The 14734-nt window shown below is 44.2% G+C and overlaps 1 protein-coding gene across 3 annotated transcripts in view; it reads left to right on the forward strand.

Moving 5' to 3' along the window:
• The first annotated feature begins 484 nt into the window (after positions 1-484).
• The window catches only part of LOC124109202 (ubiquitin-conjugating enzyme E2 E1), a 72184-nt gene continuing 57934 nt past the window's right edge, over positions 485-14734 (forward strand). Inside the window, exons 1-4 of one of the 3 annotated variants that reach the window (XM_046467740.1) lie at positions 485-645; positions 1754-1938; positions 6301-6351; positions 10677-10781. In XM_046467740.1, coding sequence (XP_046323696.1) covers positions 1787-1938; positions 6301-6351; positions 10677-10781 — 308 coding nt within the window. In that variant the 5' untranslated portion in view covers positions 485-645; positions 1754-1786. The remainder of the gene's footprint in view (positions 646-1753; positions 1939-6300; positions 6352-10676; positions 10782-14734) is intronic. The other 2 variants (XM_046467741.2, XM_046467742.1) reach the window with 2 other exon arrangements.

Below are 14734 nucleotides of genomic sequence, written 5' to 3' on the forward strand. Positions count from 1 at the left end.
TTTTTTTTCCTTCCCTCTCTTTAAACTGATCACTTTTTTTTTAGGAGGAGTTCCCGCTGCATTTTCTAGTCCAAAGTCCTTGCCACCAGATGACCATCTTTTTCACTCATTTGCCACTCCCGCCCCCCCACCCCTTTCCAGAAGCCTTCATTGGAAAGAACTTCCTCTCTCTATTCCATCGCCCCCCGTCTCTCAGCCGCTTCCCCGGTCGCGCCCAGAATCCAGGTCCCCCAAACCACTTGAGAAAAAATTCACACCCCTCGCCCCCTTCCCGGGCGTCCGGAGGCGGCGCTGGGGTCGGGGTGTGGGTGGGGAAGGCGACAGGGTTTTCCGGGGTCCCCGGTGTCCTCCTCGCGCCACCCCCACCCCCGAGGTGTTGCAGGGGGAGGGGAGCGCGGGTGGGTGGGACCGGGCCGGGTGGGGGAGGGGTGAGGGCGAGGAGGAGGAGGAGGAGGAGGAGGTGGAGGAGGAGGAGTGGTGTGTGTGCGAGCGTGTGTGGCTGGGGGAAGCCATTGCCTGTTTAATAGTTGCTGTTGCTGCACTTCCGCTTCTCTCCCAGCGAGAGAGAGACACGAGTGGCCAGGCCCAGCCGCAGCCGCAGCAGCAGCCGCGGCGGCGGCACGGAGGAGCCAGACACAAAGAGAGGTACGGGGATCCCCCCCGCCGCCCGCCGCCCCCCGGCCGCGCCGCCGGGCCTCGGGGACACCCTTCGCCGCCTCCCGGACCCGCGCCGCCCGGGCCGCCAGGCACGGGGCCGGGATGGTGGTGGAGAGGGGCCGGGGAGCCCCAGGGGTCCGGGGCCCGCCTGCGGGGGATGGGCAGGGACCCCCGGCCGCGTGGGGTGCGGGGGCCGCCCGCGTCGGGGCCGGGTGGGGGGGGCATTGTAGCTCGAACTGTCAGCGCTGCCCGGGAGCCCCCCACTGGCCGCCAAGGGGGCCGGGAGCGGGGGAGGGGGAGTTGGGGGAGCCCCGCTTTCCTCCGGGGCGGGGGCCGCGGGGATTAACCCCTCCCGGGCCGACGGGCTCATTGTTATTCCGCTACTGCGGAGGCCGAGCCCCCCGCTTCCCCCACCCCTCCGCGGGGGGCGATCGGGCGTGTGCTCGGGACCCCCGCCCCGACCGCGCAGTCCCAAGCTGGGCCGCCCTGGGGCAGGCCGGCGGGAGGGGCGTCGGGGCGCGGCGCGGGGCCTCGGGCCTCGTCGCCCCTGCCCCCCGGCGGCCTCTCCCTTCCCCCACCGGGCACCCGCTCCCCGCCTCCGTCCCCCCGTTTCGGCTTCCTCTCTTACTCCTTCCCGCCCCTCCTCGCTTCCCGACCTCGCCAAACTCCGCTCGTGGCCCCCGCAGTCTCGCCCGGGCCACCGGCCCCCCGCGACCCCCGGAAAGCGGACAAAAACAGCCCCAAGGCCGGCCGGCCGCCGGGACCTTCCCTCCTGTCCCCACCGAGGCACCCCGCGCCCCTGTCCTCCTCCACCACCTCGGCTTTCCCTCCCGGCCCGGTGGGGAGCCCCGGGGGGCGAGGGAGGGGCTGCTTGCAGGGCTCCAGACCGTTTTCCCACCGTGTCCTTCACTTGGGGCCAAAAATAAACAAGCCACGACCGATTTGCAAAAGCTTTAATGGGCCTGGAGACTTTGAAAAGCGGGTGGTGGGCGGCCGGGTGCAGCCAGGGTCTGTGCCCTCCTGACAGCACCCGAGTTCCTTATTTACACCGCCTGCATGGTTTGTGTGTTTCTGTTTTGTTTCCCTCCCCCTGCAGGGGCCGTTTGCGGGGTGGGGTGGGGGGTTCGCTATGTCGGATGACGATTCGAGGGCCAGCACCAGCTCCTCCTCATCTTCGTCCTCCAACCAGCAAACCGAGAAAGAAACAAACACCCCCAAGAAGAAGGAGAGTAAAGTCAGCATGAGCAAAAACTCCAAGCTCCTTTCCACCAGCGCCAAGAGGTACCGTATCCCCTCCCCACCCCCCCACAGGCTTCCTGTCTTCGGAACTGCCTCGTACTGCATTTGATCTGCCTCCCAGTGAGGGTAGCTTAAGTGCTCCTCATAGTTTATGTGTTCTCAAAAATGAAAATGGGGCCATGGAAGCCCTAATTATTTTCTCTGTTGCCTCTTCTGTTTTACTTTTAATCATTGTCCACATGCAGCTGTTGTGGCTTGCTGCTTGAGTTTCTTGCTGAAGTTTGTAAGAGTCCGCGTTACTTTTGTTAGTGACCCTCAAATTTGGTCACTGATCTGTTACCCTCTCCAAGGCTGTCATCCCACTTCTTAATTACTAACACATTCTCAGACAAGTCGTGTCTAAATGAATTCTATGACCGTCTTACTTCCTCATCACCTGTTGCAGGGATGATCTTTTTTGCATAGTGCTCTCTCCACAAATTGCAAAAGGAATAAGTAGCTCACATGAGCAGGCAAAAAATTTAGTAGGTGATGTTTTCTGATGGAATTTTAAGAGATTTTTCTGACTTGGGGAGTTGACGCAAATGAATCAACCAGTAAATGATTGTAAAATGGTTGTTCCACGTTGTTTTTGTGACTCTTTTCTAAGAATTTCTACTTGCCAAATTTCAGGGAGACTTTTCCTCCTGGTGCCATTGGCTCTCATGCTGTAAAACTGAAATTTTCACCCTCTTCCCTTTTTTTCAAATGAATTCAAGTAGTTTGGCTTTTTTATTCCTTTCCTCTTCTCTCGTGTTAGCTACTTTTTTACCACCATCATCCTTAAGTAACATCCTCTGATCCCCATGACCCTTAAAATAATCTATAGCAGATTTCTAGGAACCCTTTCATAAATCCTTCTGTTCTCAGTTAAATAGTTGTTAAACCTTAAAGTGGCAAGCTGTGAAGACCGTAAGGAATCCAAATGCTGGGTTAGATAGGATTCCATTCTTAAAGGGATTTTTCAGAAGAGTAGTGAGCCTGAGAGTTTTGAGTTCTGTCATTTCCCCTGACTTGAAGTTTTGGAAAATTTAGTAAACTGTTTTGGTGACCTAGTTGTGGGCCAATGTAGTGACTTTAGCTTATTTTAAACAGTGTGAAGTTCTTGGGTGAAATGGCATGATGACTTGGAAGATTGTTGTCATTTTCAAGATGTTAATTTGATTATGTCTCATCTTCCCAGGAGTCCTAACTGGCCTTTTTTGATTAGCTCTGAGTGGGTTCTCCTGGAATCTGGCATCTACCCTATCCACTCTGGCTGGGTCCTTTTCTTAACAATTACCCCTCCCCCAAGCCTCTAAGCTCCCTATCCTCAGGCTGCTTTTGGCCTGACCTGCCCCAATGTAGGATATCTGCTTTAGGTCATTAGTATTTTTTTTTCTATATTTTGCTGGGTATCCCTGGTGTACATGAATATATTGGGGGGTAAAGGCATAGGTACCAAATAAAATATAGTGTGCTTTTTGTTAGCATTCACAAAGATTTTTCCCTAGACTCAATTTGCTCATTTAGGCAAAAGAGGTTAAAAGATTATTTGGAATGGCTGGGAGAGAGATGAGAAGCTTCAAATAGTGATTTTACCTATAAGTTAACACCAGTTTTGTTTTTATACAGTGAATTTAGTTGCCTGGAGAACTTGCTGAAAGAGTGACTATTTGTGTTAAAGCAGAGCTAAGGTTAATATCAAAAGGCAAAAGGTGGAGAGGGACAGTATATCCAGGAAAGAGTAAAAGGAAAATTGATGTTAGTGGGATCCTATAGATGGTGCTTTGTGAAATATATTGATTTGGAAGATAGTTATTGGCCATAGAATTGGAAGAGACAAATTTACCAAGAGATGGTGTGAAAACAAGACTGAATTGGCAGACTTAAGGGGTTACTCATTGCACATTGGAAAGTGGTTTCTAAACTATGGGGTGGGGGGGGGGTCGGAGAGAGGAAAGCCCCTATGGAGAGTGTTCTGAACAAGATTCACTCCCTGGGACATATGCATGTATTCCTCTTGCAAATCTTTGGCCAGCACTCTGGAAATGGTGCAAATGCTGGCTGTCAAGATGAAGTGCATAAAGCTGTCTGGTAATACACTTTTTAGGTATTAAGGAAGCGATTACCTTATTTGACCCGAAGGAGAGGATATTTTTTCATACCTAGGTCTTAAAAATGCAGTCAGTTCAGCTGGCTGCGGTGATGCATGCCTGTAATCCCAGCAACTAGGGAGGTTGAGGCAGAATTGTAAATTCCAGGCAATTTAGAGAGATCCTGTCTTAAAATAAAAATTAAAAAGGGGGTTATAGCTCAGCGGTAAAGCCCCCTTGGGTTCAATCCCCAGTACTGCAAAAACAAACAAAAAAACAATTACAGCCAATTCTAAAAGCTGCAAGTAGGGAATCAGGAAGCCAGGATTTGGAACTCTTAAATCTAACATCCAGTGAGTTAAACAACAGGGATGCCACTGTCTTTGAATTGAAATGCTTATTGGTAGCAGGGGAATTTAGCAGGACACTGGTAAATAGATGACAGAAGAGACTGAAAAAACCCCTTTCTTAAACTGATCAGATTTGTAGGGGGCAGGAAATATCCTTCAATAGGGAAGTTGAAAGAACTTCCCCAGTCGTCGCCCTTAATTTTTTTTTTTTTTTACTTTAACGTGGAAGAACGCCTTTTAAAACCTCATGCATATAGCTGGCCTCTTCCTACCCTCCGAAAACCTTTGGAAAGAGAAAAGCATCATTGTCATTCAAATTGCCTAGCGTGTATGTTTGTTCTTGTTTTTACTACCATCCTGCCATGGTGAGATTTTTTTAAGTTGTAACACAGCCCGGAGGGCTTTATATGATAGGAGAAAAGATTATAAAAAATAGGCGGCGTTTAGAAGTGGCAGAGGCTCTTAGGCCCCAAGTTTGTCCTATTCATGGATGCTCTGAGCGCCTAGGTAAGCAGAAGACAAAAGGCCAGGGCTTGGTGTGAACTGCCTGGTGGCTTCGGCCTAGGAGTGGGGGATGGGACTCTTTGTGAAGTCGAGGGTTGGTGCCTGGGCAGAAAATTGGGGTCCGGGTTCCGCGTCCACAGGGAAGGAAAGGGCAGGCCTTCCAAGAAGTTAGGACGTCAGGAAAAGGCAGGTCTGGAGAGGTGGGCTGAGCGAGCGTGCGGAGGCCGGCGCCGGTGCACCTGTGCGGCCCGGGCGGGTGCTGCGGGCCGACGCGTGGCGTCGGGGCCGAGGTTCCGGGCGGCGCTGAGCACCCGGAGCGTCCCCCCGCGCGGGCACCCCATCTCCTCAGTCTGGCAACTTCACCCGCGCAGCGCGAGCCGTCTGTGTACAAGTAGGGGTGGGAGGGACCGGCCGCGGGGGCGGCTGCCGAGCGGCCAGCCCCGAGGGTGCGCGACGCCTGGCAGGTCAGTCAGGGCCCGAGGGGCCTCGCGGGGAGCCGCCATGTTGGCTCCGTCACCGAGGACTCGGGCCGGTGCCGGGCGGGTCCTGGGATCCTCGGCCTGCTGGGGGCGCCCTGCCGGGCCGGGCCGGGCCGGACGTGAGGGCGTCGGGCCAGGCTAGGGCTGGACCGGCGCGTTCCCCGGGCGGGGAGGCCAGAGGGTCGCGACCTTCCCACCCACGGAGGCTCTGATCTCTGTCCTAGGGGAGAGGGGGAGCGGGGGAGCGGGGGAAGGAGGAATCAGGGAACTGCTCCGCAAGTGGGGCTGTTTGTTTTTGCGGTGCGGGGAATTGAATGCTGGACCTTGTGCCTCCTAGGCGAGCACTCGATCACGAAGGGTGCAGCCCGCCTCATATTTTTTTCTTTTCCCTTTTTAAATTTTGAGACCTCAGTCTCGCCTTGTTGCCCCGGTTGGCCTCGAACTTGCCATCCTCCTGCCTCGGACTTCTTAGTCATTGCGTGCGCCACCAGCCCAGCTCGCAAGTGGGAATCTTTAAAACGATTCCCAAATGGAAAACGGCAAATGTGGGAGGCGAAATTGGAACCCACACATTGTAGATGATGGCAGGAGACCTCAGATTTCCGCTTCACTGCTTCTGGGGGAAAAAAGTTTTTTCCTGAATTACAGATCTGCCCTCCCCCCCACCCCCACCCCTACCCCTACCCCTACCCCTACCCCTACCCCTACCCCTACCCCTACCCCTACCCCCACCCCCACCCCTCATTGAACCCGGTGCCTCACGCATCTGTGCAGGTGCTCTATCACTTACCGACATTCCCAGTCCCAGACCTGAGTTTTTGATGTGTCTTTTCCTCATTCCCCAGTGGAATCCAATTATCGCGGCTAGGTCTGTCTGCCAGACCTGTAGTTACAGGTGGGAGGCTTGCAAGGCCTTAATGCGTCTTGTGTTTCTCTTTCTCATTTCCCTGACTCCAGGATTCAGAAGGAACTGGCAGACATCACTTTAGACCCTCCACCTAACTGCAGGTGAGCTGCCTTTCAGATTATTTTCTTTTTAAAATTTTTCTAATCTCTGTCTCGGGTTTTTCTTTGTAATATTGTAGATTTTTGCTTTACTTTGGTTAATTCCTTGTTTTGGCGCTAGCATCAAGTATTCTGAAATGTATTAACCAGAGTGTAATGTCTTTGAAACTTTGACTATCTCAGTACTTTGTAGAAGCCGAGTAATGGATTTATTTGTAGTAGACACTTACATACATGAAACAAAACTGCGAAGTAAATTTAAAGGTGTACCTTTCTTTGCCTAATGGATTTTTATGTTATTTAAAGATGATGCAAAACACTTCAGTTGCGGAGGTACATTTTGGTTTAGAAAACTTGCATTGCTACAGTAATCTCTTATTCAAGGCTATGAAGCCAATATAAAAGTGTAGAGTTAAAACACTGGATCCTCAAACTTATTTTGTATTGAACTTTTGGCAGAGCACTTCAGGAAATAATTTGTGGCTTTGATAAAAGGATTTTGTTTGTAATTATAGATTTAAATTCCTACAAGGTGGTGTTTTCCCTTGATAATGTTCATTCAGTCCATATATGTGTGTGTGTGTTGTGTGTGTGTTTAAGTTTCAAAACAATTTGAAACCAGTTTTCAAAGGGTTTGTTGGTCATTTAACTTTATTTAGAATAGCCATTTGCTACTGTTGAGTCAAGGTGCAAGGACAGATTTCGAACTCTGTAATAGGACTGTGTATTTCATGCAGAATCATTCTTAGATCCTATAATTCCTGTAGTCCAAAAATGAAGTATAGCGGTTGAATGTTATAGATATCATCATCCAAAAGTACATGTATGAAGACAAATTGGTGTCAACATACTTTATGTACAATCAGAGATGTGAAAAATCGTGCTGTATACATGTAATAAGATTTGTGATGCATTCTGCTGTCATTTATTATTATTTTTAATCAATTAAAAAAAAGAAAAGGAACAAAAAATGAAGTATAGCATTTACCATATTCCCAGTTCTTGGGATTGGCAATGGAATGGGATGTCAGATTTCATTAATGTTCTAACTTGGAGATAGGAGTAGAAGTTACTGGCAAAATATTCATTGGCCATATGCAGAATTTAAGATGAATATGTGGGAGTGTTCAGGTTGAAAACTAAATGCAGGGCTCAGTGGTAGAGCGCTCGCCTAGCATGCGTGAGGCATTGGATTCCATCCTCAGCACCACATAAAAATAAAATAATAAAATAAAGATATTGTGCCCACCTATAACTAAAAAAATATTTAAAAAAAGAAAACTAAATGCAGTATTTTGCTTATTATCATTGAACTTTCTAAACTGTGATTACTGGATTAAATGCAAACTTAAGTATTTCTATTTTATAGGATACTTTTTCCCCACCTGAACTGGGGTTGAACCCAGGCACTTGACCACTGAGCTATATTTCCCAACCCCCTTTTTTAAACTGGAAACAGGGTCTCACCAAGTTGCCCCAACTGGCCTACAGTTTGTGATCCCCTTGCCTAGCCTATGGAGTATCTTGGGTTATTGGCATGCACCATCATTCACAGTTTGGATGCATTTTTTTTAAAAATATTGACCAGGTGTGAGATGCTTATTGAATTTTGTCCTGTTCTGTGAGAAAAGTCATTTTTAGTTTGAAATGCTCTTTAGTTCAAAACTGAATCACTTTGTTGTTCTTGAGGATTTCTTTCATGGCCAAAAAGAATCTTTTCAGGGAGCTGGGGATATAGCTCTGTTGGCAAAGTGCTTGCCTCCCATGCACAGGGCCCTGATTCAATCCCTAGCACCACAAAAAAAAAAGAAGGAAAAAAAATCTTTTTTTTTTAAAAAAATTTTTAATATTTATTTTTTAGTTTTCGGCGGACACAACATCTTTGTTTGTATGTGGTGCTGAGGATCGAACCTGGGCCGCACCTTGAGCCACATCCCCAGCCCAAAAAAGATCTTTTCAATATGTTGAGAAACTGGTGTTCAAATGGAAGTACACTGCTTCCTGGGGTTGGTTGTGTGGAGTCTGTGGACATTCCCCTGGTAGATCTGTATTTTGTAGTTTTGCTCCTGTTTTATATCATGTCTCTCATGTTCACACAGCTCAAGCTGATGGAATTATAAAGTTTATAAAGCATAGTTTCAAAACTAATATTTTATTAGAACATGTAATGACTTTCTTATGAATAAGTGCTGACGAATTTTAAATTATAAACAATTTGAAGATTTTGATGGTGTGAATCATTTTAAAAATAGGATAAGTACATTTCAGTTTTGCATTATTTCAGTTGAGTTCATGTATGAGAGATTTATGTTTCTGTGGCATGTAGAACTTTTTTATCTTTGGAATATCCACCTAATTAAGGTGAAACTGGGCATTACCTGTGCTATGTCAGGAGAAGCTGTAAGCTGCATGGCTGTTGGTTGATTGATAGTGGGCACACAAATCTCAGTGCACTTAAAGATTTGGAGAAAAATATGTAAATTCAGAGAAAATACCAGTCATCTTTATTTTGCAAGAGAATGTCTATTATGTTGTCCTTTTCAAATAGTGACTGCTTTATTTTCTCAAGACATCTTTCAGTGGGATCTTTTAAGTAATATGAATTAAAATTTTTACTCTTAAGCCAAGTTCAGTGGCACATGGCTGTAATCCCAATGATTTGAGAGGCTGAGGCAGGAAAATTGCAAGTTGAAAGCCAGCGGGGCAATTTAGCAAGACCCTGTTTCAAAATAACTAAGAAATTCTGGGGATGCAGTTTAGTGGTAGAATATCCCTGGATTCAGTAACCTGTACCCCACCCCCCAGTTTGTTTTTTAACTTTCAGTTGCCTTTACTACTAGTGTTATGGTTTTAATGTTAGTAGTCCCGATATTCAGGTCTCTTACGTGTGTTTGGTTTTATGCTTTGTTCTTGTATCTTAGAGGATGTAATTGTTTAATGTGGAGATGAAAAGGAATGATTCAGTTTGGGGATAATTTTTGAAGTTAGCTTCCAGTTAAAATGTATGAATTTAATTATTTTAAATGCACACATTTTAAAAAGTATTTTTTCCTGAAGCAACCCTCAGCATGAAAGCTAAATAGTTTGGTTCCTATTGAATTGTGATTTCGTCAACCATAAATTATATATTGAAAGAGCTAAATACCTGGCTTTCAATTAATGTATCTCAGATACATTTTAACCTTTTCCAGAACTTACTTCCTTCAGTGGGTATTCAGTGTCTTTCAACTTACTGTGCATTTGGTAAGGCTTTTTTCTCTATCGTTTGGCTCAGTTCTTTTAGGAAAAAAAAATATTGTCTTGACTGCTGTAATGACTCCCTATCTCTTGTCCTATCTTGGATTGTAAAATTATGCCTTTTAAATAGCTGGTGAACTCTGGGCCACTAGAGTCAGTTTTGCAGCTGTTATTTATAGCCCACAGCTGAAACTTTGCTAAATTGACTAGTTACAGCTGTATAACTAGCCCTTAGACTTAAACGTAGATGGTATGTCCACGCATTGTGATTGGCATATTTTGTCTAAGTCCTTTAAACTTTAGATTTTTTTTTAATGGACACATTTATATTGTGAACAACATTCTCATATAGTGACTTGAAACCTAAAAACTGAGATTTTGGTTGGCTGCTATTTTAAGATAAACTGTCTTTGAGAAATCATTAAATATTTCATTCATGGGGAGAAAATAATAAACATAAATTTCCTTTTATTTAATTCATTATATGTTGACCAGTAATTTTTTTTTTCCTGAACTCAGTGCTTTTTGTTTTTCTTGGATAACTGTATTATGTAATTACATACATTTGGTTTTAAATTTTACAGCTAAATCATATTTACTCTGTGTGTGTATGTGTGTGTGTATTGGGGATTGAACCACGGGGTGCTCTATCTGAGCTACATTTTCAAATTCTGAGACAGGGTCTCATTAAGTTGCCAAGGCTGTCCTTGAATTTGTAATCTTCCTGTTTCCCCCTCCGGAGTAGTTGGGATTATGAACATGCATTGCCTGTGTTCAGCTGTAAATCATGATTTAAAGGTGAAAGAGAAGAACATCTTTAAAAAAAAAATCAGTGCATTTGTCTAAAAAGCTTCTAAATCTTCTCAGCCGCTTTTTCCTCATCTATTAGAATGGTCTAAAATACCTGGCTTGCCGGGCTTATAAATGTTCAATTGCTGTAAAGTTCAATTGAGATTGAAGTTTTCTGTATGTGATATGGTGATATTAGAATTGCCTGTTGAGCTTTTATTGCGGTGGGGGTACCAGGGGTCGAACTTGGAGGCACTCAACCACTGATCCACCTCCCCATCCCTATTTTGTATTTTATTTAGAGACAGGGTCTCACTGAGTTGCTTAGTTGGCCTCATTATATTGCTGAAGATGGCTTTTAACTCAGAATCCTCCTGCCTCAGCTTCCCGAGCCGATGGGATTATAGGTATGCACCACGGATCCCAGCTAGCCTCTTTTTGATAGTTCGTCTTTTTAGCTAACATTGCCTTTTTTATCATAAAATTTATTCGATATGTGTTGTAAATACATTTAATTTAAAACCATTACACAATAGTATAAGAACATGTATTTTTGAAAAATTCAAATGTGCAAGTTTGTTTATTAAATAGTGAAAGATCTCCATGACATCTTCTGTTCTGCTCTTTGCAGAGATGCTTCAGATTTGCACTTTGTGCATAGTTTTCCACATAGTTTATTTGAATTTACATACTTGTATTTTTCTCATTTAACAAAATCTATAATTGGTGGTAATGATAGTGAGAGGCTGCTAACCTTGGGAATGAAAAGAAGTCTGTTTCTTGCAATAATACAGTCTTAAACAGTTGTCCAAGTTCAGCATGTTTTAAATGGTTGAGTGTAAGAGTGGGATTAACAAAAGTCTTCCTTTTCAAAAATCCATGTATGTGCTGAAAAACATCCTTTTAATGCCTTTATCTAATGTTGCTAAATGCATTAAGGATGAAAATATGACTTAAACATCTGAACAATGGTTAGTTTCATAACTTTTCACTTGGGGTGTTACCATTGCAGTGTGTGTATCTTTACATATGTAAAAGCAATGTTGAAAATAGTGAGAACCAGGAGACTGGAATGGCAACACAGTCAAGTTAGCACCCAAACAAGGGTTAAGCTCCTGAAATTAGATCATCATCTGGGGCCTGAGAGGGTTGGAAGGAAACCTGTCCAGAAGTGAATAGTTTTCCAAATGAGTAGGTAACTCTTGTGGCTGTTGTGTTTACCAAAAAGCTGTATCTGAATTATAAAACCCTACTGTTGCTGTTGTGCACACCTGTAATCCCAGCTCCTGGGGAGGTTGAGGCAGGAAAATTGCAAGGGGTGGGGGGTCACCCTGGAAATTTTAGGGAGACCCTGTCTCAAAATAAAAGGCTGGGCATAGTGGTACATGCTTATAATTCCACTGACTCAGGAGGCTGAGGCAGGAGTATGACAAGTTACCAAATTCAGCAACTTAGGGAGGCCCTGAGCAATTTAGTGAGATCCTGTCTCAAAATAAAAAATAGAAAGGCCTCAGGATGCGACTCTGTGGTTAAGTTCCTTTGGCTTCAGTCTTTAGTAATAAATAAAGTAAAAGGATTGGAGATGTAGCTCAGTGGTAGAGTGCTTGCTTGCATGTGTGAGGCCCTGAATTCAATCTCCAGTTGTGTATCTCTCTTTCTCTCTCTCTCTCTCTCTCTCACTCTCTCACACACACACACACACACAGTAGCTCAACAGAATTACCATGTGACTCAGCATTTTAACTTCTGTAACCATGTTAATTGAAAATGGACTCAAAACAGATAAATGTATGTCAATAATCACAGCAGCATTATTCATAATGGCCAGAAAGTGGAAATAACTCATATCATTGAGGTGGACAAATGAGATGTCATATGTATATACAGTGGAATATTCAGCCATGAAAAGGAACGAATTTCTGATACATGGTAACAATGTGTATGAACCTCGAAAATGTTAGACACTAAGTGAAATGAGCTGGATGCAAAAGGACAGAGTATGATTCCACTTATATGAAATACCTAAAATAGGCAAACCCCGAGGAACAGAAAGTAGATTAGAGGTTTCCAGGGTCTATTTGAAGGAGAGAATAGGAGTTATTTCTAATGGGTACAGAGTTTCTGTATAGTGTGGTGGAAATTATGGAAATAGTGGCAGTTATTGTACAATATTGTGAATGTAATTAATGCCCAGAATTGTACACTTAAACATGATGAAAAGGGAAAATTTTATGAGGTGCATGTGTGAATAAAAACTATCACTGTTAAAGTAGTATTTTGAGGAAAATTCTTATAACTTAGAAGATACCAGTCTTTGTAGATTCTTGTAAAGCACGCTATGCTGATGTTAAATTCCTGAGGCAAACCTTGAGTCCCTCTTCTACATGAAAAGGCACTGCCCTCAAGGAGTTCATAATCTGTACAGGTGGTAAGAAAGGCATACACGGATTTTGAATAGTACTTGGAAATATTGAATATTGTCTTTGAATTTCATTTTATAGAGACTGGGGGAACAGTATCAAAGTAATAGATGAAACTGACATGTTATAAAGGTTCAGAGGATTGAGAGCTAACTTTGACCTGGGGCACTTAGTAATCTGAGAAGGCTTCACAGAGGACATGAGAAATAGGGTGAAGAATAAGGGGTCTCCTTGGTGGAGGAAACATGTAAGCAGAGATGGCAGAGAGAGGGCACTCTTGCACGGGAGGGAATAAAGCTTTGGATAGTAAGAAACAAGTGGGAGGATAAAATAGAGAGCAATCTTGTGGTGTTTTTCACTATCGGGCTAAGGCTTTGAATTTCATTTTATAAAGACTGAGGAGCAGTATCATCCTCTTAAGTAGGAGCTGTAATTCATTTAGAGCTGAGCATCTGGATAGAGACAAATAAGGATTGAGTAGATCTGGGTGGGAAGCAGGAGGCTTGGAGATTGCTTCAGTAGTCTGTAGTAGGTCAGAGTTACAGGTGGTGGCCTTTAAAGTGGAGAAGAGAAGGCGGCAGTAGAATCCAAGGAACTTGGCTACTGATTTAGATATGGAGAACTTAAAAAGGAATTCATGGTCCCTTTGGGTACTGGGGAAGATGCTGGTGCCATCATTAATACAAATAGATAAGGCAGAAAAATGAACCGACTTAGGGGAGGCAGAGGTCCTCTCTCCAAGGTTAAAATAGTTTAATTATTTGCTTTGTTGATCATACACAATTTTTGTTAGCATGTTACAGTTAGTAGGCCATTAGTAAATATTTGCAATTTGATTATGTATTTGAGTTTATTATTAATCAGTTGTGGAACTCTCAGATCTACCCCCTTTTAGATGAGATTAGACAAGTAGATTATAAATCCCCTAAAAGGCAAGGACAGTGATTTCTGACTTTGATTCAGACCTTACATGTTTGTCAAAACGTTTTTAGTTTGAAAGTTTTCAGAGCTGCAGAAGAATAATACAGCAAGTACCCACCCTTCACCTTGACTCATCAGGTGTTAAAAATTTACCATGTATGCATTGTTTCTGTTTATTTTGAGACATCACATGAAAGTAAGCTGCAGGCATCATGATGCTTCTGTGTGTTTAAGTTTGCACACATGTAACCTGAGATGGCCTGGCAGTGGTGCTAAGTGGAGCTGGCTTTGGAAGTCCACATTTGACTTGAAAGTTTTGGTGATGGTAAAGTACATAAGGTTGCCAAGGGGAATAGGAGAGTTAAGAATTGTGCTCTGGGCTGGGGATGTGGCTCAAGCGGTAGCGCGCTCGACTGGCATGCGTGCGGCCCAGGTTCGATCCTCAGCACCACATACAAACAAAGATGTTGTGTCTGCCAATAACTAAAAAATAAATATTTAAAAAAAAAAAAAAGAATTGTGCTCTGAGAGATGTCTACAAATGCAGAACTGGGAGAAAGAAGCAGCAAAGAAGAAGGAAGAAGATGAGCTGAGGTTTGCAAAAAGTCTAGGGGAGGTCAAGGAAATTTTCTCCAAGGGCTTTAAAATATAAAAATTTATGAGTATGCTTTGTGGGCTGAAAGGAAGAAGCAAACAGGAAAGGGAAGAAATTGCAAGCAAACGCGGAATGGTGTTGTAAACACAATTAGAGAAGATGGTAAAGTATGCAACGGAGGCCTTAAGTGGAGAGTGAATGCTGAGAAGGGATGGTATCCTGGAATTCTGATTCCTAGCCTTTTTGGTGCTTGGTAGCACTCCAGCTCATGTAGAATTTGAAGCAGCAGCATCTGTCTCCAGTTTTTTATTTTTTAATTTTTTTTTTTTTTAGCTGTAGATGGACACAATTCTTATTTTTATCTGTTTATTTTTATGTGGTGTTGAGGATTGAACCCAGTGCTTCATGGGTTTGAGGAAGTGTT

This window comes from Marmota monax, unplaced genomic scaffold (assembly GCF_021218885.2).
Source record: "Marmota monax isolate L192 unplaced genomic scaffold, Marmota_monax_Labrador192_F-V1.1 WCK01_AAM20220418_F8-fsc00152, whole genome shotgun sequence".
NCBI lineage: Eukaryota > Metazoa > Chordata > Mammalia > Rodentia > Sciuridae > Marmota > Marmota monax.